General features: G+C 44.3%; 1 protein-coding gene across 1 annotated transcript in view; it reads left to right on the forward strand.

Moving 5' to 3' along the window:
- ZDHHC13 (zDHHC palmitoyltransferase 13) overlaps positions 1-22,722 on the forward strand; it is a 40,924-nt gene extending 18,202 nt beyond the window's left edge. Inside the window, exons 8-17 of the mRNA XM_084772868.1 lie at positions 160-285; positions 3,293-3,426; positions 6,462-6,562; positions 10,778-10,902; positions 12,181-12,243; positions 12,901-12,994; positions 14,459-14,542; positions 18,511-18,668; positions 20,911-21,008; positions 22,156-22,722. Of these exons, the coding sequence (XP_084628994.1) occupies positions 160-285; positions 3,293-3,426; positions 6,462-6,562; positions 10,778-10,902; positions 12,181-12,243; positions 12,901-12,994; positions 14,459-14,542; positions 18,511-18,668; positions 20,911-21,008; positions 22,156-22,294 (1,122 nt within the window). The 3' untranslated portion in view covers positions 22,295-22,722. The remainder of the gene's footprint in view (positions 1-159; positions 286-3,292; positions 3,427-6,461; positions 6,563-10,777; positions 10,903-12,180; positions 12,244-12,900; positions 12,995-14,458; positions 14,543-18,510; positions 18,669-20,910; positions 21,009-22,155) is intronic.
- The last annotated feature ends 3,652 nt before the right edge of the window (positions 22,723-26,374 follow it).

A 26,374-nucleotide genomic window follows, 5' to 3' on the forward strand; every position in this document is an offset into this window, starting at 1 on the left:
TGCGTTTTAAATGTCACAAGACAAATATTAACAATAATAGCTATTCTTAGAATAGATGTGTCAAGTCTGTGATTCTGGAAAAAAGTGTTTTAAAACCTGTAATATATAAAAAAAATGTGTGTGTGTGTGTGTGTGTGTGTGTTTTGTTTTGTTTTTTAGGGAGAAACACCCCTTGATATGGCTTTACAAAATAAAAACCAGCTCATTATTCACATGCTAAAAACAGAAGCCAAGATGAGAGCCAACAAAAAGTTCCGGCTTTGGAGATGGCTACACAAATGCGAGGTATTCTGTGTGACAGAAGCTATTGTCAGCTTTTGTCCTTAGGACAGCAGAAAAGATGTGCTAATGGTATCTTTCCCGTGCATCCCATGCAGCATTTCACTGGCTGTTCAACATTAATTCTCAGATAAATGGTACCCACACTATGTGTTACCTGGTGGGTATTTACTAAATATTTAAGGAATGAATTGAAATGTAAAATGGGTTTGCTTCTTGGAGCAGCACCTACTTGAGCCCAGGTCAGTGTCTGGTAGACATCTGCAATGTGAGGTACCAAAACTGGCTTTCTGTCCTGCCCACCTGTGACCAAGCCTCCCCATCTTCTTGGGTAATGGCATCTCTCCTGTCTGTCATGGTGTGTGCTGTCAGTCACACCCTGTATCTATGTTGATGTCCTTCTAGCTGGTCCTACAGTCAATTTGTCTCTAGAATCTGAACTCATCACTAATGCCATGTTAGTCCAGTCCCATTAGTCTTCATGCAGATTTATTTTCCTATTGAAAATAACTTAAAAAAAAACTTAGCAATTCCTCTCTATAATGTTCTGAACTTAAACTGAGCTAAACAGTTAAAAAAAAAAAAAAGGTTTAGGAACTTCAACTTTTCTCCCTTAAATGGCTAAGAAAGCTAAGCCATAGTTGTGAATATAATTCACATTGATAAAATGGGTATTGGATTGAATAATGGTTTTGTTCTCAAATATGATAGTGTCTTCTCAATTAATATTAGTAACTATTCTCTCAGAATAATTGTGATTATCAGATGTAAGATTTTTACATAGAAAGTCACTATGAGTGCTATGCTTAGTTTTCAGTTGGGGTGAAGGAGGGACAGATTATTCCCCCAACTGCTTAGCAGTAGGAATGCCAGGATTCTTGCCTGGAACTTCTTTTCTACCTATTCATCTCCTAAATGGCATCTGCATCTTGACATCCCCAAAACTTCTCAAACTTCTCTCTTCAACATAGAGCATCTGGATTGCCAAACTAAATCACTGTTCAGCTCATCCATCCATTGTCAGTAGACTTTGCAGCGTAGCACATCAGGAAGTGTCCGGTAGGCGCCTGCAGATCAGTGTACCAGAACTCCTGTTCTCGTCCTCCCCACCTGCACCTGTCTTCCACAGCTCAGGAGGGAGCACTCCAGATTTCTGCTCCGACCGTCTGACCCCGTGTTCACATTGCTGTACTTGTGATTGGTCCTTCCTGCCTTTCATTTATATGTAGAACTCATTCCTTCTCACCTCATCACCAGGGCCGTGTTAGTCCATCAGATGAGTCCTTCAAAATGTAGGTGAGGTTCACCTCAGGTTCCCAAATACCTTCCCATTCTTCCAGAGTAAAAGCTAAGTCCTGACAGCTGCCTGCTGTCTTACTTAGGGTTTCTATTGCTGCAATAAAACACCATGATCAAGGCAACTTGGGGTGGGGGTGAGGGGGAATTTGTTCACTTAGCTTACACTTTCACAGTCCTTCAGAAGAAGACCAGGCAGGAACTCAGGGCAGGAAACCGGAGGGAGGCACTGTGTAGGAGTGCTGTTTATTTCGCGTGTTACCCCTCATCTGAGCCTGCTTTCTTATGGCATACAGGACCACCTGCCCAGCTTTGGCGCCACGCACAGGGGCCTGGGTCCTCCCATATCACTTATCAGTCCTGGAAATGCTCCACAGGCTGGCTTGCCCACATGCCAGTCTAGTGAGGGAATTTTCTGATTTAGGTTCCCAAATAGCCTAGCTTGGGTCAAGCTGACATGGAACTAGTTAACACACCTGCTAGTAAGCTGCACACGTTCCAGGTTTTTGGTGTACTTCCCTGCTGGAAGTTCATTGAGTTCTTTGTCTCCCATATTAGAGCAGCCTTGCACACAGGGTGCCCCAGTGAATAAGTAGTGTGGCTCATGTAGAAAATTGGTTATGTCCAATATTTACATTTGTGATGCCTGCATTTAATTATTACTCTTCCTGAAATTATTTTGTGATCATATTATAGAATCTAAGTTTATTTTTTATGTCAGTAAGTTAGAACTAGAAACATTTTGAAGTCTTGATACCATTTAAAATTAGCTACTCCCAGGTATAGATAAAAATGGAAGAAAGTAAGACAAAGTGATCTTTCTGCTTGCTCAAAACCCCAGCTTGCTTTCTGGAGCCTTGCACTCACAGTGCTGAGCTGCTGGAATGTGGAGCCCAGTTCCATACTGACGGTCTGTCTGCTCAGGCTTCCGTCCTCTGTCAGCGTTAGCTGAGTCATTAGCATCCTGAAGGATGGTTTAGTTTGGAGCCCTGAGTACCATAGCCACCCCTTCCTTTCCTGCTTCTCTAAAACCTCTTTCCAGGTGTCCAGCCTCGCTTTCCAGTCAGTCTCTCTGGGTTGTGTTGGGGAATCAGCTTTGTTCTGTTTGTGTTGGCTGAGATGCTCCTCCTTGCTGCCTCCACGTTCTTGGGGAAGCTGCTCTTTTCCTGCTTTCCACCTATGTGCAGATAACTCTCAGGACTTGCAAAATGGTAGGCCTGTTGTGCAGACTGCCTCCTGCTACCCCCTGGGTACCTACAGCCATCCGAAGCCTCGTGCTTCAAGTCAGGCTCACCCCTTTCAGAACTGTTTCTCTGGCATTCTTAGTGAGGGATCATACCGGGTTGGGCTCGGGGTACAGTTACTGTAGCCCTTAAGCTTAGTCTTAATTATATTGACTTTGGTAGTCCCTGCAGTTGTACTATTCTTGGTGAGTACTAACTTTAAAATTATTTTTGAAAATTTGAATTTTTATTATCACTTTCCTTTTAAGAATGCTGTTTTTGAGGGGAAAAGCAAACTGTCATTAAGTAAAATGTACAAGATTGTCTCTAAGGTGTATAAACCAATCATATTTTAAATGTGACAGCCATTTGAAGAAAAATCATTTGTAATTTCTGTTGTTCTGTATTTACAAAGTACTTCTTGTACGGAACTAATTATAATTATCATTAGGAGGTGTGATCCATAAGGTTCTAAGACTCTAATCTCTCACTAGCTGTTCCTGCTGCTGATACTCTCTGTGATCACGCTGTGGGCTGTTGGATACATCCTGGACTTCAATTCAGATTCTTGGCTGTTAAAAGGATGTCTTCTAGTAGCATTGTTTTTTCTGACATCTTTGTTTCCAAGGTGTGTATGTTAGTCTTCGCAAGGCTGGTTATTGCATTTCCAATGTAACTGTCTATTTCTATTCTCAATCAGCTGGAATCTCAGATTGATGTTGAACTATAAATATTACCAACGTCCCCAGGATGTAGGAAGAAAGGGATTGAGCTGAAAGCAAATTGTTCAACCCAGTAATATGATTGAACTGACAATTGGTGGAAAATAAATATTGTGGGTCACACATTATATCATTCAATTTGACAAGGATAAAGTTCTGTAACCATTTTATGTCTTGAAACATATTACCCATTTTTCACTATTTTTTTTCCTCTTTTAACTCTAAATTCATTTTACACAGTTATTTTTCTGCTTGGCGGTTTTTAGTTACAGCAACCTGATTATAAAGGGAGAGATAATGAGACAGGAAACACATCGGAGTTCTCTCTAAAAACAACACAGAGAGCTGATGAGCCATGGCGCCTGGATCCAGGCTTAGCCTTACACGTACCAGCATGATCTCAGACAAGCCACTCTCCTTCTCCGCGCCTTGGTTCCTCTATCTCTAAGTGAGGATGATTGTGATAATGCCCACTTCGTGGCTAAAGCGTGTAAATGCTTATCTGGTATCTGGCACGCGATCTGTACTTGTAGTCAGCCATGTCACATCTCGGTCTCTTCTCCACCTTAGTGACAAGGCATCAGTTCTTCACGTGAGTGTGGGCGTCATCCTTGAGTTCCTTGCATCCCTGATTCTCCCCTTGCCTGCACTTCCAGCGTTCAGCCCTTTATAAGTACTTCCTGCCAAGCCGCCTAGCTGGCCTCCTGCCTACAGCCTATAGTGTGCCCCCACCTAATAGTCAAGGCAGATCCATTTCTGCCTCCATTTCTTGTTAAAATCTCCTTAAAGCTTGTTGTTATGGCTCAGAATAAAAACCAGGTTCCCTCCCTGCTCCCTCGTCCCCTCTCCATCACCACACTGTGTTCCACCTTTCTGCTTCTGGAACAAACCTTATTCCCTCCCGAACCTTGCTGGTGCCCTGGCCTCAGGTGTTTGGCACTGGATCATTTGGTAACTGGAGAGTCACCCACTCCCACACCTGGGTTCAGACACCAACCACCTTTTGTGAGGCCATCCTGATGCAGGTCGGCCCACTTTACGTTACACTTGTCTCTGCCACTGACCACTGGCATTCACTGAGGGAGGCAGTGTAATGACGATGATCCTTAGGGAACATCTGAGGTGGTGAGGTGGTAGTGTGTGTCCCAGAGTCCTTTTGCTGCCGCTGCTCTCTGGAATAAGCATGCACTACTTTTTATCATAAAAAAAGCAGTAAGAGAGGTGTCTTTATTTAGTCACCCAAAGACTAGAGTAGTTACATGGAGACAAATTAGAATTTAAATGTGAAATACAAGTTCAAATTTCTGAAAAGCAACAATGTACCTAAAATTGTCTGGTTAAGAAAACATGACTTAAAAATACTCATTTTTCACAGGATATTTGAATACATATTAAGGCAAGGTAGCAGAAATCAATCATTAGGTTTTTCTGGGTTTTTTGTTGTTGTTGTTGTTTGTTTGTTTGTTTTTGTTTTGGGGTTTTTTGTTTGTTTGTTTTGGAGGGGGTTGGTTTGTGGTTTTTCGAGACGGGTTTCTCTGTGTAGCCTTGGCTGTCCTGGACTCGCTTTGTAGACCAGGCTGGCCTCAAACTCACAGTGATTCACCTGCCTCTGCCTCCCGAGTGCTGGGATTAAAAGTATGCGCCACCACGCCCAGCTGTTTTTCTGGTTTTTTTAAGATACCATAAGGGATAGCAAGAAATTTGTACTCACCCACAACAGGAACATTTTGCTTACTTATTTGTGTGTTTTAATTTAAATCCAAATTATTTTTTAAAAAATTATTGCATTAAAAGCTTTGGTTTGATAACTGCATGAGGTCTTCAGTTGCCACTATTGGCATGTGAATACATTTCAGATCCAAGTCAAATGCATGTGACAGGTTGGTCCCCTGCCTTACTTTTCTTGCATTCCTCTAGAGTTTCAGTTTTATGGAGGTAAGCAGCTGCACACTTGTGTTGTTATGTGGCTCCAGGGCGGTTGTTTCTTTATCTAGAGTGCTGTGTGACAGCTGTCAGAGATAACAAGCCCTTGCAGATCTGGCAGTTCATTGCGCCATTTAATTAGAGCAGGTGTGCTCTTTTTCCTTGTAAAATCTTAGTTCAGACACGGAGGTTGCAACAGACTCCATTTTTACCTATTGTAGCAGCATGTCCCTGGTGCCAGAGGTTGAGGGCCTTGGTTCTTCCCAGATACACTTTTACCTTAATTATGGCTTTGGTCCTTACGGCATTCTTTTTCTTTTAACTAGACAACATTTCAAGTGTTTCTGTCATAGCTACTAGCTGCCAGTCCTTGCTTCTTTCCCACTGCCACCCCTTTTTTTTAACCTACCAGTAGCCATTTCTGATAGAAATTTTAAAGTATATTGAGTTTTGTATGGAAGACACTTTTACTTTTTACTTTTGGAACTACAATACTGTCCTTTTGAACAAGTTACACAAGAGCATGAAGCCGCCAGCTATAGCAGTGAGATCATTAGTGCTGTGGTGGCTACTGTCATGTTAGCTGTTGTGTATTTTCATGTTGTCACTACTCCTCAAGGTGGCTCAGACTCAAAGTGCTAGAGGTTTCGTACACTTGCTATTTCATAAACTTGGAGTTACCTTCTGGACAAGAGCTTGCTTACACGTGAAGGTGAAATTCCAAGTATTTACGTTTTTGTACTTTGGTGTATTTAAAAATTATATGAAAAAAATACAACAACATGTATCACAATAGAAGTATAAAAATCGTCACTGAAAATGTGTTATTGCTATGAATGAAATCGTGAGTAGCTTAGAAGAACTGGAATGTGTACTTTTGGAAAGTTCTTGTATCGTTTTCTCGTGTAAAAGAGGGAAGCTGCTGCCGTGACTGTCATTGTTGTGGGAAATTGGAACTGAATTAACAGGAACCACACCATGGCCTCACTTCACTAACACACGTACCTCTCTTCTCCAGGTTTTTGGTCGGCTATAAGAACCTTGTGTACTTACCAACGGTCTTTCTACTAAGTTCCATTTTTTGGATATTTATGACTTGGTTCATCTTATTCTTTCCTGATATCCTTTAAGCTTAAATGAAACACATATTTTCGTTTTACTTTCAAAAATCAGTAAGGCCATTGTTAGCAGCTTGGGTGTTGGGAAAAAATCTAGGTGATGCCGCTTGTGTTTGTTGATTCTGGCTGAATGCTCAGTGTTGAGTATACTTTCTTCTGTTGAGTCGGCTTGGTGCTCTGCACACATTAGTCTCCAGTACCTTCCTTACAGGAGACTGGAATGCACTGCGGCTTTACCTGGCTCATAAGATCATGCTGGTGTTTTGAGAGATTTCGAGGTCAGGCAGTTCTTTTGACTTGGCCGGCAGTTACAGTTGGTGGGGACGTCTTCTGAGTGGGGGGGGCCTGGGGAAGTATGGTAAGCAGTCCAGAGCTCCAGGCTCAGGCAGGGATTCTCAGCCACGTGCGTTGAGGAGATGTGAAACAGACTTCACAGAACTACTCCTAATGGATGCTTTGCCGTGTTTTGTCCTTGTCCCTCCTAGAAATTCAACTCATGACCACTTAAATCTTCAGTGCCCACTTTATTCTTTTCAACCTACCCATGACTGGCAGTCTGTGGCTTAAAATGGCAAAAACATCTTATACATAGCGAGTGTGTTTGTTACAGGAGGACAGGAACCTGGTCTAAGTCGGATGCAGTGGCGTCCGACTCTTGAGATTGGCCAGATTCCGAGGCCTGGGAGTTGACGAGGGGATGCTGGTTCCACAGATCCGTTTGTAAGGCCACTTACACGCCCAGTCTCCCAACTCTTTACACTGTAACACTGCTTTGCTTATGTGACGGGGGAGAGGAAGTGTGACGGGAAGAAGTGTGCCTTTTAGCTCTGCTAATGGTATTTCTGAAAAGAAAAAAGAGAGTGCTGCACAAGGAAGTGCACAAGGGAACCATAAGAATTTTTCCCATAGGAATACCTAGGATGGGCGGGTGAGCTTTTACCACTTAAGGATAGCACAGTTGCTACCAGATCATTTACAGATGACCCAGTGCTCATAGATGCTAGAACAGTGGGTGTTATACTGGAAAGGGATGACTGATACCTTTGTGTCCGTGAACAATTTTTGAAATTGTGGGTTTTGATGAATTTTTTAAGTATAAGCAATTTCAATTATTCCATATTTTGCACATCAGATGACTTTTCATTTGGCAGAATCAAAAATTAACAAGACAAAATAATCCCATCTTAGTTTATTAACCTCATTTGCAGAAATTCTCACTTGACGGTAACTAGAAACCGCATGATACTTGTGATGGTATATTATGTTAGAGGATATTCTTAGCTAGATGGAATCTAAAATGTCAGGCCGAACACAATGGCATATGTCACTCACATGCTGAACATGGAGGCACCAACTTGAACTTGCTGCTGTGACAGCAAGTAAGCCAGTAGGTGGCATACCTCGCTCAAGGTTAGTGTTCTCCAGGCTGAGTGTCCCATGCTGCTGGAACTGCCCTGCAAATTAGCTACTGTTTTCCCTTGTAGAGACATAGTCTTGCAGTGCTCAGGCTGCCCACTAGGAGGCTGCCCACTAGGACTGGCCCAGGGCTTCTGTCCCACAGCCTGTGACCTGTTACGGGAAGAGGGTCGAGAGCACTGTGAAAGCATGTTATCTTTCTTATTAGGCACCATGGTTCTAAGGCTCATGACCTTTTTTTTGTCTTGTTAGTTTCCGATGAAGTCTCACCTTGTAGTCCTGCTGCCCTGGAATTCTCTGTGTTGACTAGGCTGGCCTCAGACTCACTGAGATAGGTCTCCTGAGTGCTGGGATTATAGGCATGCACTTCTGCACCCGGTAGAAAGGCTGGCTTTCCTCCCTGACAGGGAATTGAACCCAGCTCTCCCAAAAGGTAGGCAGGAATAGTCACTGAGAAGGGAGACCTTTTCTTTTTGTTAATGTACCGTTGGGCAAGTTACTTGACTTTACCAAGTCTTTTTCTGTCAGCTGGGGACAATAGTACCAGCTCTTGGGGGTGCCTGCAGGATTGCTCTAGCAGTGGCTGCAATAATTACTATACTATGATGTCTAAAGGGCTCAACATAGTCCCCACTGCATAATTGGTATTTATAAATAATACTTTGTGTCAATGATCATTTTCTTTAGATTCTTTTATGTTTTCAGTAAGTAATGTATTTGCGTTTTATGAGAGGGACTGGATAAAAGGAAAGAGAACTTATTAATGATTCAAGCTACAATTAAGACTTGGGAAAGAAGTGATGAACCCCTGAATGCTTCCTTTATGATACTGCCTATACTTAAGTCTAAGCGCTGGGTACATGTAAAGCCCCTATGGTTTCAGAGTTGGCTGTGGATATGGCTTGGTTTTTAGATCAAGTAGCAGAGAATCAGGAGCTCGCAGTGCTGATACACACCTGTGACTCCCGGGCTTAGGAGATGAGGTGGGAGAATGCAAAGCTTGAGACTAGCCTGGGCTACACAGTGAGCTCAAGTCCAGCACAACCCCACAACCCTCTGGGAGAACCAGATGGGGAAAAGAGAGGAAAGACTTGGGATCCTTGAATGGAGGTTTGGTGTGGCTAGTGACTGAGGTGTCAAGAAAGCTACCCTGCTCTGACATCATCATCGTCGTCGTCATCATCCAAGGACTTGGGTGTCCAGGCAGAGGACAGCAGCCTGTCATTATATACCCAAAGCGTGTTGCTGTTGACGCTTGTTTTTAAACTCTATTTTACTTGAGGTGTTGCTTTGCACCAAGCCTTTAACCCTGAATAGGAGAAAGGTTAGTGGGGAGACCAGGCAGACTACTCTACTTCTCCTGGCTGTTAGGGCCATCTGGGTTCTTTGAGACAATACAAATTTCCATCAACAGCAAACACAGCAAGCAGTCTCCTCCAAGCCACTGCATTGAAATGCTGTCTCTGGTCTATCTAAACTGTTAACACACGACAGGCCACTACCAACTGCCACACCACACCTTTCTTTCTCCAGCTCTTTATCTTCCTCAAGAGTCCTAGGCCACGCTCCTCTTCATGCCTTAGGAGGCAGGGCCATTACCAGCTGGCAAAGACCACGCCCCCAGCACGAAACAATTATTATCAGCTGTGGACAAACTAAAATCCCACAATGGGATTAAAACAAAAACATATTTACATAACTAACTGAATTTACAAAAAAACCCAAAACTTCCATTGTATGTTGCCCTCTTGAATTCTATTCTTTTGGAGAAAATGGTAGATAATACAAGCAAAGGAGCTTGATTCATAAACTCACAGTATGGGATGAAGCCTGCAAAGCTCCTTAAAGCCAGTCTAGTTCTATAGGTGTGACATGCGCTCTGCGGTTGAACTTAACAGCCTACCTGCCTATCTTCCAGCCCTCAGCCCTCCAAGTGTTGGCATTCAGCTCAGATTTCCGCTTTTCCAACAAGCTGGTATTGCCAGTCAGTGGTGCCTGCTTTGAATAGTAAGGCTTGCACCTGTTTTATGGCCTCCTTTTCTGGCCTGCAGTGAATGCAGAGTAGCTTGGCTACACCTTGTAAGGCAATAGTTACTGTGTCAGACCAATAATGTTTACACTGGGCAAGGTCAGGCTCACTGCTATCCCAGTGACTTATTACTGCATATTCATTTCTTCTCTGGAACAAAATGGTACTTTGCAATTTTTTAAAGTACCCCTTTAAACACATTTTAAAGCAGACAGTTTTTAGTCCTTGCAGTCTTTTTCACTATCAGTTTACTCATATTATCTGTTTCTCAAGTAGTGTGTAATGAATACTCATTTGGCAAGGAGGGCAATCTTTAATTCAGAACAGTTACAGGACAGGTTACTAAACTCTGCTAAGAAGCTCATGCAGGCACTTACCTACTTTACAGGGAAAGTGCATTGAAATCTCTGGCCCAGGGCTTGCATTTCCTTGAATGGTCTTGTGGAAATGATCAGAGAATGTCTTTCTGGTGACCTGAGGAAAGCCACAGCTACACAGTGAGAAGTTAGATTTGGGGCTTAGATGTTTTCCAGTCTTCGGGATGGTTGCTGCCTACGTTAGTATTTAAAGTGGGCTTCGACAAAGAAGAAGCATTAGATACTGACTGACTAGGAGCAGACTTCTGTAGGATTAGAAAATGGAGCAGGACAATTTTGAGTGGTGTGTATGTAGGGAGGTTGGCGTGCAGAATGCAGGAAGGAGAGGCTCATAGGGACAGTGATAACATTTGCTTACATCACACATGATGCTTTTCCTTAACGAGACTTCAACATGCATCAGGAAGCCCTTTCTATTTTGCCTTTATTTTCAGCATCATAGCCTTTCTCTATTTTTTCTACAAGACTTGGGCAACTGATCCAGGCTTCACTAAGGCTTCTGAAGAAGAGAGGAAAGTGGTGAGTCTTCTTTTTTTTTTTTTTAATTAATTTATTCTTGTTACATCTCAATGGTTATCGCATCCCTTGTACCCTCCCATTATTCCCTCCCTCCCATTTTCCCCTTACTCCCCTCCCCTATGACTGTGCCTGAGGGGGACTTGCTCCCCCTGTATATGCTCATAGGGTATCAAGTCTCTTCTTGGTAGCCTGCTATCCTTCCTCTGAGTGCCACCAGGTCTCCCCCTCCAGGGGACATGGTCAAATATGAGGCACCAGAGTACGTGTGAAAGTCAGACCCCACTCTCCACTCAACTGTGGAGAATGTCCTGTCCATTGGCTAGATCTGGGTAGGGGTTTTGTTTTTTTCTGAGAGTCCCAGACCTTGGTGCGGCTGCATCTGCATTGTCTACCATTTAATTGATACAACGTAAATGTAAGCTGATTAGATCATCAAAGTGAGATTTCTACAAAGTTACAAAGATGTTTTTAGAAACATCTATTTTCTGTAAAAGTGATACCCCATTAAACTTTGTTTTTTGTTTGCTTGTTTTTTTGTTTTTTAAGACAGGGTTTCTCTGTGTAGCCTTGGCTGTCCTAGACTCACTTTGTAGACCAGGCTGGCCTCGAAGTCACAGCAATCCACCTGACCCTGCCTCCCAAGTGCTGGGATTAAAGGCATGTGCCACCACACCTGGCCCCATTAAACTTTTTTTGGACTTGATTTTTGTTGTTCAAGCTCCCCCTTCATTACAGTTCTAGTCTTGAATGCCTGCCTGCATGAAGGAGTGATGATGCTGAGCTTAGTGGGCTCCTCCTCCCTAGTAGCTGAGGAGATGCCCCTTTCCCTTCCTCCAGTGTGAAGTTGCCAGAGGCATGGTCTCTTTGCAACTGCTCCTGGGGTTTAGTGTTAGGGAGAATCTTGTCTCCTACTACCTAAGGCCTGTCCTGAAAGACCCAGGCCTTGTGCTTGCAGCCATCAGTTTGAGTGATGAGTGATGTACGTATGTGCATGCATGTGTGCTTCTTTGTCCTAGCAAGTTGAAGAAACTGGGGGGTGCATGCCACTTGTGAGAAGATAGTAAAGGGTACGAGAGTCTAATTTTTATGCAGTCAGGGTTCTTGGCCAGTGCCTGAAAGGACACCTTGAAAAGTCACACCATTTCAAGACTAGAATGACTGGGTGAGGGTGCTCCAGATCGCTGTCCTGGCTGCTTCCAAAGCTGGAGGCGGAGTGAGCAACCATGTGTAGCATCGCCCACACAGATGCACCCTAAGGGCAGATGCTTTCTCTTTCAGAATATCGTCACCCTTGCGGAGACTGGCAGTCTGGACTTCAGAACATTCTGCACATCGTGTCTTGTGAGTCTCTTCTGTCAAAGGGCATATTCTTAGTAACATTGCTTATGTAAACATTTGTCAGATTTGCATGGCATGCGTGTGCACCTTTCCTCTTACCTGATGTTGATTTTGTATTTCTGTCAGGCCAGTTTTCCTCCCTGAGCATATGAAAGACTATTTCTAGTCTCATGAAGCTCTTTGTGCTTGGTCTCCTTGTAAATTATCCATAGTGCTATCTGTTTGCCTTTCCTGTCATGACGTATAGGTTAGAATTTACTGTCAGTCAGAGGCACCTTATCGTCTCACAATGATATACTGAAACCTTCTTTTGCAGTTGAGTTCAGTCTTAGAAGAAGGCGAGTAAATGATTGGAAGGACCTGCTAAAGAGCTGAGATTTCCATTTTCTTACTCCAGTGCTCATACGGAGTGTGCACTGCCTTGAGTCTTCCTTAGCCAGTGTGAACAGTCTCTGAGTTCAGATCTCTCGTAGTGAAGGCTTGTTCCTATCATCACGTGTAGGAAAAAGCGTTAAGAGGGCCTCTCAGAGCTTCTGTGTAAGCGAGTCATCTACTTAGGATTATTTGTGCCAGTCTTCTATGACGTCAGATTAAAGTTTTGCTCGTGATCTGTTGTTACCAAAGACAGTTTTGGCTTAGACCTCTCTTCATTGCCCTCAGATAAGGAAGCCTTTAAGGTCCCTCCATTGCCATGTGTGCAACTCTTGTGTGGCTCGATTTGATCAACACTGCTTTTGGACCGGACGCTGTATAGGTGAGAGACTTAACTTTTCACTTACTTCTGTGATGAAGTTAAGCATATGTTTAGTTATATATGTGACTTAGAAAGAAATGGAAGTCCATCCAGAGTCTCCACTTTGTAGCTCCTCTTCAGGAATCTTTACAGTAAAGACTTTCAGGGAATGGTTAACAGATTATAAATGACAGTTATTGTCACCTGTGTAGTATTTTAGAGTTTATGAAATATTTCTATATGTGGTGTCTGATTCGATCATCAAAACACACCTGTGTGGTTGTTATTTATTCTCTGCATTTCAGAGCAAAGGGGGGTAAAACATCTTGGTAGGATTCATTTTCCACTCCAAATGTCATAGTCTTTCCTTACGTGTGACTTACCTTTCTTACCTTCTCCACCTGCCTCCTTTAGGGCTTGGGTAGGACAAAGAACCAAAACTAACAGAAGGAGCTGTGGCTGACTTTAGGAGGGATTTGCTTTTATCCCCTCAGGAACCTGAGGCTGCAGGCCCCACAGGTTGCTGTGACTCAGTCTGATACTCTCTTCTCTCCCTGGGAAAGGTGGCTGCATGATGCTGGGGCACCATCCTGTCCTAAAGATTAGATGATTGGCGTTATGCCAGCCGGATCACACGACATCAGGGAAGGCGTTATGAGGGGCCAGTCTACCATCAGGGTTTATCAAATTGTGTTTGACAGTGTTTCCACAACTGCATAGTCCTATTTGGTCACCACAGGTCTAGGAAGTGAGAGGTCTTATCTCTGCTCGCTATTATAAGTGAGACTGGGATAAGAGAACTCCAGTGACTTTGGGTATAGTTACACAGCTAGTAGTCATGAACAAGGGTCACTTGTCACAGTGTGTGTTGATGCTACTGAGTATGCCTGCTTCCTTAGAAAATGAGACTGATGTGTGGTGGGAACTGAAGAGCACTAGCGTTGTTGGCACCAAATGCTTCCACCTACACCCTCAAGCAGCGAGCGAACACATTGTAAGAAGCGCCCAGTCACCTGGCACCCCTCACCCCTTCTTCCTACAGCCTTTTTGCAGGCCATGGTTACCTCCCCACCCCCACCCACCCCGCTGGTTCTAGTCTCTACCAAGGTTGATAGGTACTCGCCACTCCTCGCATTTGCTGTTTCTGTTCCCTTTCACGTTAGTCTCTGGTGTCTGTAGATTGTACTCACCTGATCACAGTCCACGGGAAGGAGACCAGATATGATCCCACCTGCTGCTTCCCACCAGCAGTGTAGGCCAGCCCAAAGCCGTTTTTGCCTGGTTAGCTTTGCTTTATGCAAACTGTCTTCACTATTGGTTAACATGGACATCTGTCATAATAGAACCGTCCGGTTTAGTAGTATTCAAAGAGAAAACAAGGTTTGTTTCTGTTTTACTTAGGGTTTTTCACAGAACAGTGAAAAGTGACCTGGTAGTCCTTAGGAAAAGAAAATATTGAGGATGTCTTCTTTCTTTCTGACTCAGGATTTGGCAACCATCACCATTACATCTTCTTCCTGCTTTCCCTTTCCATGGTATGTGACTGGATCATATATGGATCTTTTGTCTGTAAGTATAAATGTTTCCTACCAGCTTGTATACCCATGCCTAGTTCTCCTTGTGAGCCCTTGTCTGTCACACTCTGGCTAGTGTGTAACCCAGACCCCCAGTGAAAGAGTGAAGTGGAGCCCTTTAGAATGCTTCACACTGGAAGCCTTCAAGAAGTGTACGAAGAGCCAATTGGTACTTGGGAAGAGTAGAGTACCTGGGTGAAGTTGAGTGGTCAGAGCAGAAATTCATTACGTGGAGTGTAGATTTGTCCTCCCTTGAAGAGAGACCAACTGCCTGAGTGCAAAGCCGGAGTGGTGAGTAAATAAGACAGAAGAAGAGGCGGTGGACGCCAGTGGTCACAGTAAATTAAAGAGCGAAGCTGTGAGAGTGCAGGCCATTTGAGAAGAGGGAAACTGTCACAGTGGAGAAGTGGGAAGAGAATACTGGCTCGCTTGCTCTGTAGTCCAGAAGCAGAAAATAACCTTCAGTGGCATTTTTAAAGGTCCTGGTGTGTAGTGCAGGGCTGTTCTGAGGTGACTGATGTAGTAGGACAGTATTCAAACTGAAGCCTAAAGGATGTGGGTGAGCTCTTAAGAATTGTGTGACTATACTCTTCACACCTTAAAATAGGTGGCCTGGGGAGAGAACCTGGAGTGCTAGCAGTTCTTTATCTATGTGTTTATTTGAAGTTCAGATTTGCACTATTTGTTGTTTATGTATTTTGAAGACTGGGGGAAGAATCTTTTCATATCTGGTCTCCCCTGTTCTGTGGCCCCTAAAGTTCTATAGCTTATTGCTGCGAGTTGAAGTCTTCAGAAACACAGTGTTTTCTTCTTGACTCCACATCCCAAACCATAGTTCTTGTCGTCTCCAGCTGTCTCCTCTTTCCAGCATCCCACCTCCGTGTTTAAATGTGAAGAGTGTCTTGGGAGTGGAATGGGGCTTATTTTTGTTGTCTTTTGTTTGTTTGTTCGTTTGTTTCTCTGTTTTTTGTTTGTGTGTGGGGATGGGGATACAGCTTACAAGAATGAGTTCTCTCTTTTCACCCTGTGTACTTCAGGGATCAAACTCAGGGGCATCAGGCTTGGTGGCAGTGGCCTTCAGCAACTAAGCTGGTCACTGACAGTAGGACAGCTCTCTGTGTGCCTCTCACTTTCCTCTCTACAAGCAGCCAGAGTTACAGGGTCTATTGTGTTTGGGGGTCTAGTGTCCGGGGAGTGTCTGGATGCACTGTGTTGCCTTGTGCCCTGAAAGAGGCATAGTGCAGGCTTCAGCCACTGTCAGACCCTGTCCCTCCTGACACATTGGGTGTCTGCTCTCCGGGGAGTGATTTATAAAACATAACCATAGCCGGGCATGGTGGTGCACGCCTTTAATCCCAGCACTCTGGAGGCAGAGGCAGGAGGATCTCTGTGAGTTCGAGGCCAGCCTGGTCTACAAAGTGAGTCCAGGATGGCCAAGGCTACACAGAGAGACCCTGTCTCGAAAAACCAAAAAATAAAAAATAAAGCATAACCGTGACTGGCTCACACAGGTCTAGTACAGTCAGAAGGGAACTCAGTTCTTGTCCAAATCCACAGTGGCACCGAGCATTTTAAACCATCTTAGATTGTGGCATATTAACAAAGCTCTTAACGGGGCTTCTCTGACAGCTGCCTTCTTAGGCTTGCCCATGAGGCCTGTTCTTGGGAGCCCTCTCACTTGGCCCATGGACCAGCTTGTCTCTTGGACTTGATTCTAGCAGAAAGGAGCCAAACTTTGCACCCCCACCCTTGTCTCTCCTTACTAAAAATAGTTGCGTTATTTGGTGTGGAGGTCCAGCACAGGACCATGTTGATAAAGACAACAGCAATTTTCCATCACATCAGTTGTTACAAGTTGGATTTTTATGATACGTATTTATTCTTTCCCTTGTTTTCTTTTTCTGACTTGGACCAGTTTTCGGACAATATTTTGTTTGTGAGACGTTACATTACTTACAATTCTGTAGACCAGCTGAGCATACTTTGTCATTGGTGAAAGTATTGTTTCATTTATCTTTTTTTTCCCAGACAGTAAACATGAGTTTGTGCTCCGTTTCTCTTAGCATGACCCCATTGCCACCCTTACCTCCTTTGTTTACCATTCATGTTGTTATCACTAGACTTGTGCTATGTACCTCCTCATATGACCCACTGGCAGCTGTTTCTCCATCTCACACAGTGTCTGGCCTTCATATTTTGTGAGATCTATTTTAAGAGTAGAAAAAGCTGAACCAGAAAGTCAGCATCCTACGAGTTACAGAGAGAGAGGTATATGTCATATGAGGAAGAGTGTGTAAGTGTCAGCACTATCTGAAGACCAGAATGGCTGGCGTGGAACAAGAGCTCCCTTTCCTGAGAGGGACTGAATTCGGATGGAAGGGAAGTGGGGAAGAATTGAGAGGAGTAACGGGAGGGGAAACCATAATCTGGGAATATTATGTGAGGGGGAAAAAATCTCTTTTCAATAAAGGGAGGGAAATAGAGTTCCTGGTCATTAACCAGTGACTACATGAGAAGGCTGCATTAGCACCGATTAAATTGTTACCTTGCATAAGATAATGTAGATAGCTCCGTGCAGCCATGTCTTTGACACTAAGTCTGTAGTCAGTGTGAGTGCTTCACTGTAGGTGATGCTGGTATCAAAAAAAGAAAGACAGGAGAAAAGCCAGGAGGAAGCAGTAGAAGTCTACAAGCTAAAAGGAGCTGGACGTTCCCTCCACTCAACAGCTGTTTCTTCCACCTGCTATGGAAATTACATCCTTTCTTTTTCTTTTTTCCGTCAAGTGCATAGGATGCCTTGTCCTTTGCTATCCTAATGAGGAGCTCTAAAATGTACCATTTGCTTTAATGTGCTGCCTTGATTGTTCCTCTGCTTTTAGGATGCTTTAGGCACATATTCATGAAAGATGGTTAGGAATGAAATAGGAAAAATAGATGTTCAAGACTGAAACGGACAGTCTTGGGCTCCTTTTTTTCCTGCCCCAGGAGAGGCTCATGCTGCTTTGGGGGGATGTCTGAAACCGCTTACAGGTTGTCAGAGGGCTTTGTGAAACATCAAAGTGCAAATCTACAGAATTCTCACTTCAGAAGTAATCCACCCTTATGCTGTCCCGGTGCCTGTGAGCCTCACGACCTTGAAGTTCTGTTTCCTTGTTTTTGCTGCTTCCTGTTTTCTCCTTGCTGCTCTCAGCTTATGGTTAGGGGTCAGAGTTAGGGACACCCTTCTAACTGGCATGTAGCTTCCCTGGAGGAGAAACTGGGCAGTGACTGAATCGTTTCTTATGCCATCTGTCTCGTTGGGCCCTTTACCCTGGCCTTTCTTCCTAAGAGGATTATGAATCGGGCTAACAGCAGAGTACACCAGGCCTGGCTCCCTACCATAGGTTGTGTCCTGAAGCTATTTGGATGCTTGTGTCCACAGCAACCCCTGGCCGTCAGAACCTTCAGTGTTTATATGCAATCCTGTATTCAATCCATAAGCCAGTGAAGAAGATGGCTTACCTGTCATTATCCTCAGTTGTTAAACCCTTAACAAATTCTGGCCAGTGTATTTTATTCTGATCATGCTGTTTGTGCTGTTCTTAGTGAAGATTTTTCTAGGCCTTTTTATTTGTATTCCTTTCACTGTTGGCTGCTGGCGTGGTGCCATCAAAGCCTCTCTAGCACTCAGGCCCTGTTCTCGTGTCTGTGGCTGAGCTGGCATTTAGAAAGTAAACTCCTGAGTTGGAGTTCTGCTTTTGCTTTTGCTTTGCTTTACTTTTGATGCTTGTGTCTTGGACCCAGGACCACACACACGCTAAGTATGCTCCATGCCAAGCTCTCTCCCCATCGCTAAAGGGGAATTCTGATTTATGCTGTTGCCTATCATTTCTCCCTAAATAGAACTACATAAGTTTTATCTTCTTAGAGGATAACTGATTTTTGCCATTGTTGATAATGCTTTTCCCCCTTGTGGATTTACAGATTGGTCCAATCACTGTGCCACAACATTCAAGGAAGATGGACTGTGGACCTACCTCAATCAGATCGTGGCCTGTTCTCCCTGGGTTTTATATATCTTCATGCTAGCAGCTTTCCACTTCTCATGGTCAACATTTCTATTAATAAATCAACTCTTTCAGGTATTTTTCATTATGGCTGTGAATGAAATTTTCAGTGACTCATAGTTGGGTAGAAAGACTTGACTTTAAAATCAGAAGACCAGCATCCAGTTCCACCTTCAGGGCTCTCTACAAGTCTAATATGTCCTCTCCCACTCTTCAGCTTTAGTATCCTTGTCTGTAAGATGAGGATAATAATGTCCATTTTCACAGGCAGCTTAAAGGTTAGAATAATAAATTGTTTGCTGAAGGTGTACCCACTCAGGAATGCTCTAATCCGGCTTTTTTTTTTTTTTTTAAATAATGATACAGAGTAGTGAATTGAGTTGCTCAGAGGCCCAGCAAGTGGTAAAACCAGAACTGGAGACTTAGTTCTTCTAACAGACCCATTCAGGGTCCTTTTCATTTTATATTTAAGCTATACGGTGTGTGAAAACATGATATAAACTGTAAAGTGTTTTACAAATGCAAAGCAGTTATCTTCCTTTAGTTCTTCCAATTCTGTTGCCCCTTATACCATGCTATATATGAAAATATAGATGCAAGAAGGAGGGAGATGAACGACGGACCACTAACTAGTGGCTGGGGTGGCCACGTATTAAGAAAGTTCACACGCCACTGCGTGGAATGGGCCACAGTGACCACTCTTAGCCAGTTCTTAAGACTGGGGTTCAGAGCCGGGCATGGTGGCACACACCTTTAATCCCAACACTCAGGGAGGTAGAGGCCAGATCGCTGTGAGTTCAAGGCTAGCCTGCTCTACAAAGCTACAGAGTCCACGACAGCTAAGGCTACACAGAGAAACCTGTCTCAATAAACAGCAACAACAACAAAGACTGGGGTTCAGAATCTACTCACCAAAAGCAGAGTAGATTCGGTTTTATGGGGGAGATAATGATGGAAGTAAGAAGACAAGAGAAGGAAGTCAGGAAAATGCCGAGGAAGGGAGTTAACACTGAGGAAACTGAGCATTGCTTTTTATCCTCCAGACGTCAGCAGCTCAGACAGCGAGAATCAGTATTCTCAGGGAATACTACATGTAAGCATGTTTCCAAAGCATCTGCACATCATAAACACTTGAGACAAGGAACATACCAGAGTAGTAGCTCTATTTTACAGGAGAGGAAATGACATCTAACAAAGGCAGAGTGCATTGCTTCTGGCCCAGTGATAAGGTGTTGTGTGCAGTTCAGACATCCTTAATAGCTAAGGTGTGTGTGGAGTCCTAACAGCTGTAATGCAAGATCCCAAGAGGTTAAAACATGAGAATTTGAAGTTAAAGGCCAGTTTGGGCTGCATAGCAAAGCCTATTCTCCAAAACAAGCAGATGATAACATTAATATTTAAAGAAAGACTGGTATATTTGTCTGTATTAAGTAAGAAAAAAAGGGATTAAAGGTTTCAGATAATGTTCACAAACAAGAATTGTACAATTGTTTATTTAAGGAACAAAACAATCCAGTTTTTAAAAAACTGGTTTCCAGGATGCTCTGATTTAAGATAGTTCTAACTGCATTACATCAAACTGAGTAAGCAGGTTGCTGGTTGGGAGCAGAAGCTGTGTCCTCACTGAACTGCCCATCCCAACTCTGCCTCTCAGCTCTGCGGCCTGGGACCACTTACCTCCCCTGCCTGATCTTCAGCATGTGCCTTAGATGTGTTATCTCAGAACCTTAACATCGTATGATGAAGGTGGTGTAATAACTCCATTTTACAGATTGGAAATGGAAACTTGGGGTGTTTTCAGTGTAGATTAGCTAGCCCTGTGAACTGCTGTAGTCCATACTGACCTAAGAGCTTCCTCACCACCTTAGCCCTTACTGTGGGTTTGGATGCTCTTCTCTTTGGTGTATTAACCTTTCTTTTCATCTTTTAAACAAAAAGCTCAGAACTTAACTGTGATAATTGCACTGATGCTACCTTGCCCTGTTTCATTTGTTGTACAATTAAGTGTTCCTGTGTTGAAATCTAAATAAGGCCACAAGACATGGCTGGAATCAATGAGAAGTTATTTTATCATTCTGAGCCAGTGTGTACTGCTTTCTTGAGTGTTGGTAATCTTCAGACAATGAGCCTAACTATTGTGCTTACCTGGCTAAATTCAGTTTAAAGTTGTGAATCTTTGTTTTCAACCTGCTTTTTGGCCAGAAGTCTGAGGGAATGTTGTCTTTGTAGAATACCAAATGTTTGCCACCCTCCTATAACGCAGTTTTAAGAGGAATAGAGCTATGTAGTAGCTCTTGATTACCTCCATCTTTTTCAGATTGCATTTCTGGGCCTAACCTCCCATGAGAGAATCAGCCTGTTAAAGCAGAGCAGGCACATGAAGCAAACATTGTCCCTCAGGAAGACACCATACAAGTAAGTGAGTTCTGGTCTGGTCACCGAGTTTTTGGAAGATCCCAGCCACTGATTTCCTGACCCAGTTCTATTCTCTAACCCACTGTCTGGTGGAGCTGAGCCTCAGGGCTGGGTTTTGAGTGATAAGGTCATATGCCCATTGAGGTCAGGGATTCAGTCTACTGGACTCAGTGTAAATATAAGTTACTTTGAAGTCTTGCCAAGATGGGGACTCTCCAGTTGAACCAAGTGATCACAAGGTTGTGTGTTGCTGGCGTGGAGTGAGCATGAGATAGTTGAACACGTGCCTGACTAGCCAGCCGCAGGGTTCTCTGTAAAAAGCATTAGGTGGTACACTTTGCCTAAATTTCATCGGGTTTCTAGCCCCAGTAATTCTTTTATTTCTCTTTGTAACATGCCCACCTGCATCAGGGAGAAGCTAGTTTTAGATTTCTAATGTCTCCCTAGAAAACCTGTCCCCAAGCTGAAAATTAGAGTGCTTTGTGATGTGAAAGACAAGGCTTTGAAGCTTATCTCCCTGTCACCCACATCGGTGTCTTGGAAGCTGGGCATATGACAGGTGACCTAGAGCCCTCGAGGGGTTTGAACACTCACGACATATCATGAGCAGCCTGTTTCAAAGCCTGCTCTTGGTGTTAGGCTGTTAGACAAGAGAAGCAGAGATTGGTTTGAGATCACAGTGTGGATTTATGGAGGAGAGAAGAGATGGCGACAGCCAGGACTGGGGAGTGGTAAAAAGCTGGTGATGATCACTTTAAGCTGCCAGTCATCAGTCCATGTTATGATGGCTTAGCCAGAAGAATTAAAATTTACTTTATTGATGTTCAGAGGCAGGCCAGAGGTGGTGGTGCACACCTTTGATGCCCAACACTCAGGATGCAGAGGTAGATGGATCTCCTGAGCTTGAGGTCAGTCTGATCTACCTAGAGAGCTCCAGGCCAGCCAGTGTCTTACTACATAACACCCTGCCTCAAAAAGGAGGGAGGGGTCCCTTAGAGTGCAGAAGAATTGTGGTAAAGGTAGAAGAGCCGTCAGGCAGGGTCTTACAGGGAAGGGAAGAAGAACAGTCGGAGGCCTAGAAAGACTCCATGGAGCAAGCAGCAGAGGAGCTGTGGTGAACCATCTTCTCTTCTTCTTTCCTTGACAGCCTTGGATTCACACAGAACCTGGCAGATTTCTTTCAGTGTGGCTGCTTTGGCTTAGTGAAGCCGTGCATAATAGACTGGACATCCCAGTACACCATGGTTTTCCACCCAGCAAAGGAGAAAGGTCTCCGCTCCGTATGAAGAAAAGCAGCATCACCACAAAACGCACTCGGACTTGGTTTTGTTTATGTGGTGCTCTCAAATCGGAAGTGAAGTGAGACACTGAGCTCATGCGCAGTCAACAGCGCCGTGGGAGCACAGTCCTCGGCAAGAGGGCCTTCTCTTAGACCTCGAACAAGAGCCTGTTACTGAGCAATCCGGCAGACATCTTTAAAAACCTTTCATATTTCCCCAAGAACATGAGTTACTTTTTAAAAAACATAATAGTCACTGATTATGAATAGAGTATTTTCAAATACTGTATTGGCTTTTTAAAAATAGTACTCTTTAAACTTGTAATTTTTGATAAGTTATTTGTCTTTGTTGTATCTATAAATATGTAAAGATTATTTAAATAGATGTACCTGTTTTGCTTTCACACTTAATTAAAAACATTTTTTTATACTTGAGACTTAGTTTCTGATGCTTAACATCTTTAGAATCTTGAGAAGATAGGTTTACAGAAAAAGTGGAGGTTAATTCATGATTAGGAATGAGTTGTAATTACTGTGGAGGCTAGTAAGCAGTGTTTTACTTAATTTCCTTCTTTGAATTTGAATACATGAAGTATTAAATACTCATCTCAACCTTTACCCAGGACCATTAAAATATTACTTGGTTAGTGATTGTAACTGCTGCTTTCCCTTGTTCTAGACGGAACGCGGATTCTGCCTAACTCCGTTTAGTTTGCACAGCTCTCTCGGTTACCTTTCTCACTGAATCCTTCCTTGGGTTCTTGTCATGGGGTGAAATCTAAATTTCTCCCTACGGCCTGTACAGACCTGAATAATGCTGTTTTGTTGTCACAGTGTCTCTCTGGGCCACTGTTCCATTCTTCAGGGATCCTTGCTCCTTCCTACAGGACGGAACTAAATGCAAAAGAAGTGAGTATCTTCTCCAGGGTCACGTGCGTGTTTAGTATGGTTGCCCTTTAGAGTGTCAGTCACCTAAGTATATTGCCTAGTACGGTGGTCATCAAGAAACGTTTGAGTTAATATGTTGAGCGAAGTAAGGTGTTTCAACTAAGTCATGATACGATCGGTCACATTTGAAGACTCAGATTCTCAGATGGTGGAAAGGACTTTCCCAAGTATTCTCTCTCTTTCACACCAGCCCCTACTGTCTTAGGGTTTTATTGCTGTGAAGAGACACCATGGTCATGGCATTTAATTGGGGCTGGCCTTCAGTTTGGAGGTTTAGCCTATTACCATGGCTGGAAGCATGGCAGCACACAGGCACACGTGGTGCTGGAGAGGTAGCAGAAAGGTCTACATCTGGATCCACAGGCAGCAAGGGGAGACTGAGCCACTGGGCCTGGCTTGAGCTTCTGAGACCTCAAAGTCCACACCCAGTGACACACTTTCTCCAACAAGGCCACACCTCCTACGAGTGCCACTCCCTGTGCAGCTATGGAAACTATGTTCATTTGAGCCACCACACCTAGCAAATAAGTTTTCCCAGGTCGTCCACAGACAATTTAGGGGACTAGGAAAGGGGCCAAGATCCAAATTCAAGGTCTCTGCCTGAGACCTTCAGAACCACCATATTCCAGGTCTGTACAGATGGAAAGTGCGTTTCCTGTATCTCTGGGTTATTCCACAGTGATTTATTAAGCTGACATAACCATGAGATGTTTAAAAGACAAGAGAAAAAGCTAATATGAATGAAACTACAGTAGCAAACATTAAAAGCCGTTCAGAGGAATGCAAATAGGACATTAGGATTTGAAAGCCAAGGAGAGCCTCAGTGGATACTATTAAGGGATTGTGTGTGGTGCTATTTACAAAGGCAGGGTGGGCACCAAGCAGCAGGCAGAAAGTGGATAACTTGGGTTGTAGTAAATACGGTTCTTCCAGTGTGCATTGGTAAAGGGAATGAATGTGATAATAACTATCTCTTCAGTGGTTTTAACTATCCTCAGTACTGGGGTCTAAACACAACGTAAGGCTCGTGTCTTGTCACCATCTAGCTCTCAGCAGTGTCCTTCCATTCAGAGACCCACCATTCCTGAGTTTCCATATTGACTGTACTGTCTGTGTCTACAGGTGTGGGGAGAGCATGAGCACTCCTCCAAGAAACCTTGGAAGACAGGACCCCATTCGCTGAACCCCGTTATCCGTCCCAGACAGTAACAAAGGAGTCTGGGAAATGTAGCAGGTTTGGGTACACAGGAAGTAGAGAACTGTAGTGTCCACCATGAGGTCCTTTTCTTCTTAAGTTTCTTCATTGAATGCCTTTCACTTCTAGATCATTCTATGTTTTGTCTGGCTTCTGTTCTCTTCCACCACATTCAACAAACACTTTATGGAGTGCCTTTGATTTGTTCAGTGTTATCAATGAAAGAGTATCTATCACATCCTAACAAGGAAGCAAGTGGAAACTCAAAATTCGGTGCAAGGAGATTGTATACCAGCTCTGCGAGTACAGAGGTGGGTGCATTTGCTTAGGTACTTAGAAAAAGTACTTTGGGATCTTCTCTGAGGAGACCAGGGACCTGAATGGAACCACAGACTGCTGGATTTTGAGAACTGTAGGTGAGTGGGGCCCCAAACTCCGCAGACCACCAGGGGGTCCAACCCCGGGACAAGCGACAGCCCCGAGGGCTAAACGCACTCCCCAAACTCTGAAAAGGAATCCACAATCAAGCTGTAGCCAGCACAAAAAACCCAAATTCGCCATTTGGGGAGGAGATTTTCCGGAGCCCCAAGCCTGAGGAGTCGCAGCGAATAGGGTGAAACTACCATTGATCCTGTACATCCACACCGCGCCGAACTGCGGACGGCACCTGCCTAACCCGGGTGGAAACACAGGTGGCGAGTCTCACCAAAACCAACTAGATCTGGGGACCGCGTCCGCGTCCTGCGCTCAAGCTGAAGCCAGACACAAAGGTTTGGACCCTGCAAACTGGGGCAGTTAGCAACCGGCGTGGTCTGCTCCCACAGCCCAGTGGGTCCGCCCACGTTATAGGGAGCCGAGGGTCACGCTTACAGGGACTAACTACTGCCCTAAAGGGAACTGGCAGTACTCCGGCAGGAGATTCACGCCAGTGGTCTGAACTGCCTTTGGCGCCAGCTGCGTGGCCCGACTGCCGGCAATCCCCAAACAACTGAACTAACTGGGCCCATCTTTGTGGGCCCGCGACAGATCCACCCAGGTTATCGGGAGCTGTGGGTCTTACTGGCAGGGAATAACTGCTGCCCTAAGGCGACGCACGCTGCCTTTCTCTAGCAGAAAGGGAAAATACAGGAGATTTGTCGCCAGCCGAGGGGACGAGCTGCTGGCTCTGACTGGGCTCTACCTGAACAATAGACCTAGCAGGGGTCATTCTTGCGCGCCCTCGTTAGGACCGCCCACTTTATCCGGAGCTGTGGGCCTTGCTGGCAGGGAATAACTGCTGCCTTAAAGCGTCTGGGAGCGGTCTAACCTGCTTTTGTCCCCAGCCACGGGGACGAACTGCTGGCTCTGACTGGGCTCTCCCTAGCTGTATCCCACAATATAGGGAGCTGAGGCTCATATGTGCAGGGTATAACCGCTAATTTATAGCAAGCTGGGAGTGGCCTGGCATACAGGGGCGTGGAAACTGCTACCTCCTCAGATACTGCCAGTGGCCTGAAACCGTATGGTTACAGGCACAGATCCTGTAATCTCCAACAGGCAGATCCTAGCTGTGTCAGCTCCTGCAGACCCAGCAAGAACTCCCAAATTCATGGGAAAGGCTGAACGCTCCTAAGACAGCTACAACCCAGAAGATCTGATCCACCTGTTGTCTTGGCTACAAAGCAACAGGAAAGACAGACAGCTGGGATCAACCTACACAACCAGAGAGCTTGTGTGCTGACCTTACTCTAGATCCCAATACTGCTGACTTGAGATACAGCAGTAAGGGGAAAAGGCCCAAACAGAAACCTACTTCGCGGGACTCAGCCTGGAGCCTAAGGTGTTGAGAAAAATCTACAGGAGTAGAATCTGATTCACCAGCCTGGTCCAGGGAAGTACTCCCTGTTCCCCACAGATTCACCAAAATGACAAGGGGACAACGAAAGAATGCTAACAAAAACCAAA

The sequence above is a fragment of the Acomys minous genome, assembly GCF_964271855.1.
Source record: "Acomys minous genome assembly, chromosome: 2".
Lineage (NCBI taxonomy): Eukaryota > Metazoa > Chordata > Mammalia > Rodentia > Muridae > Acomys > Acomys minous.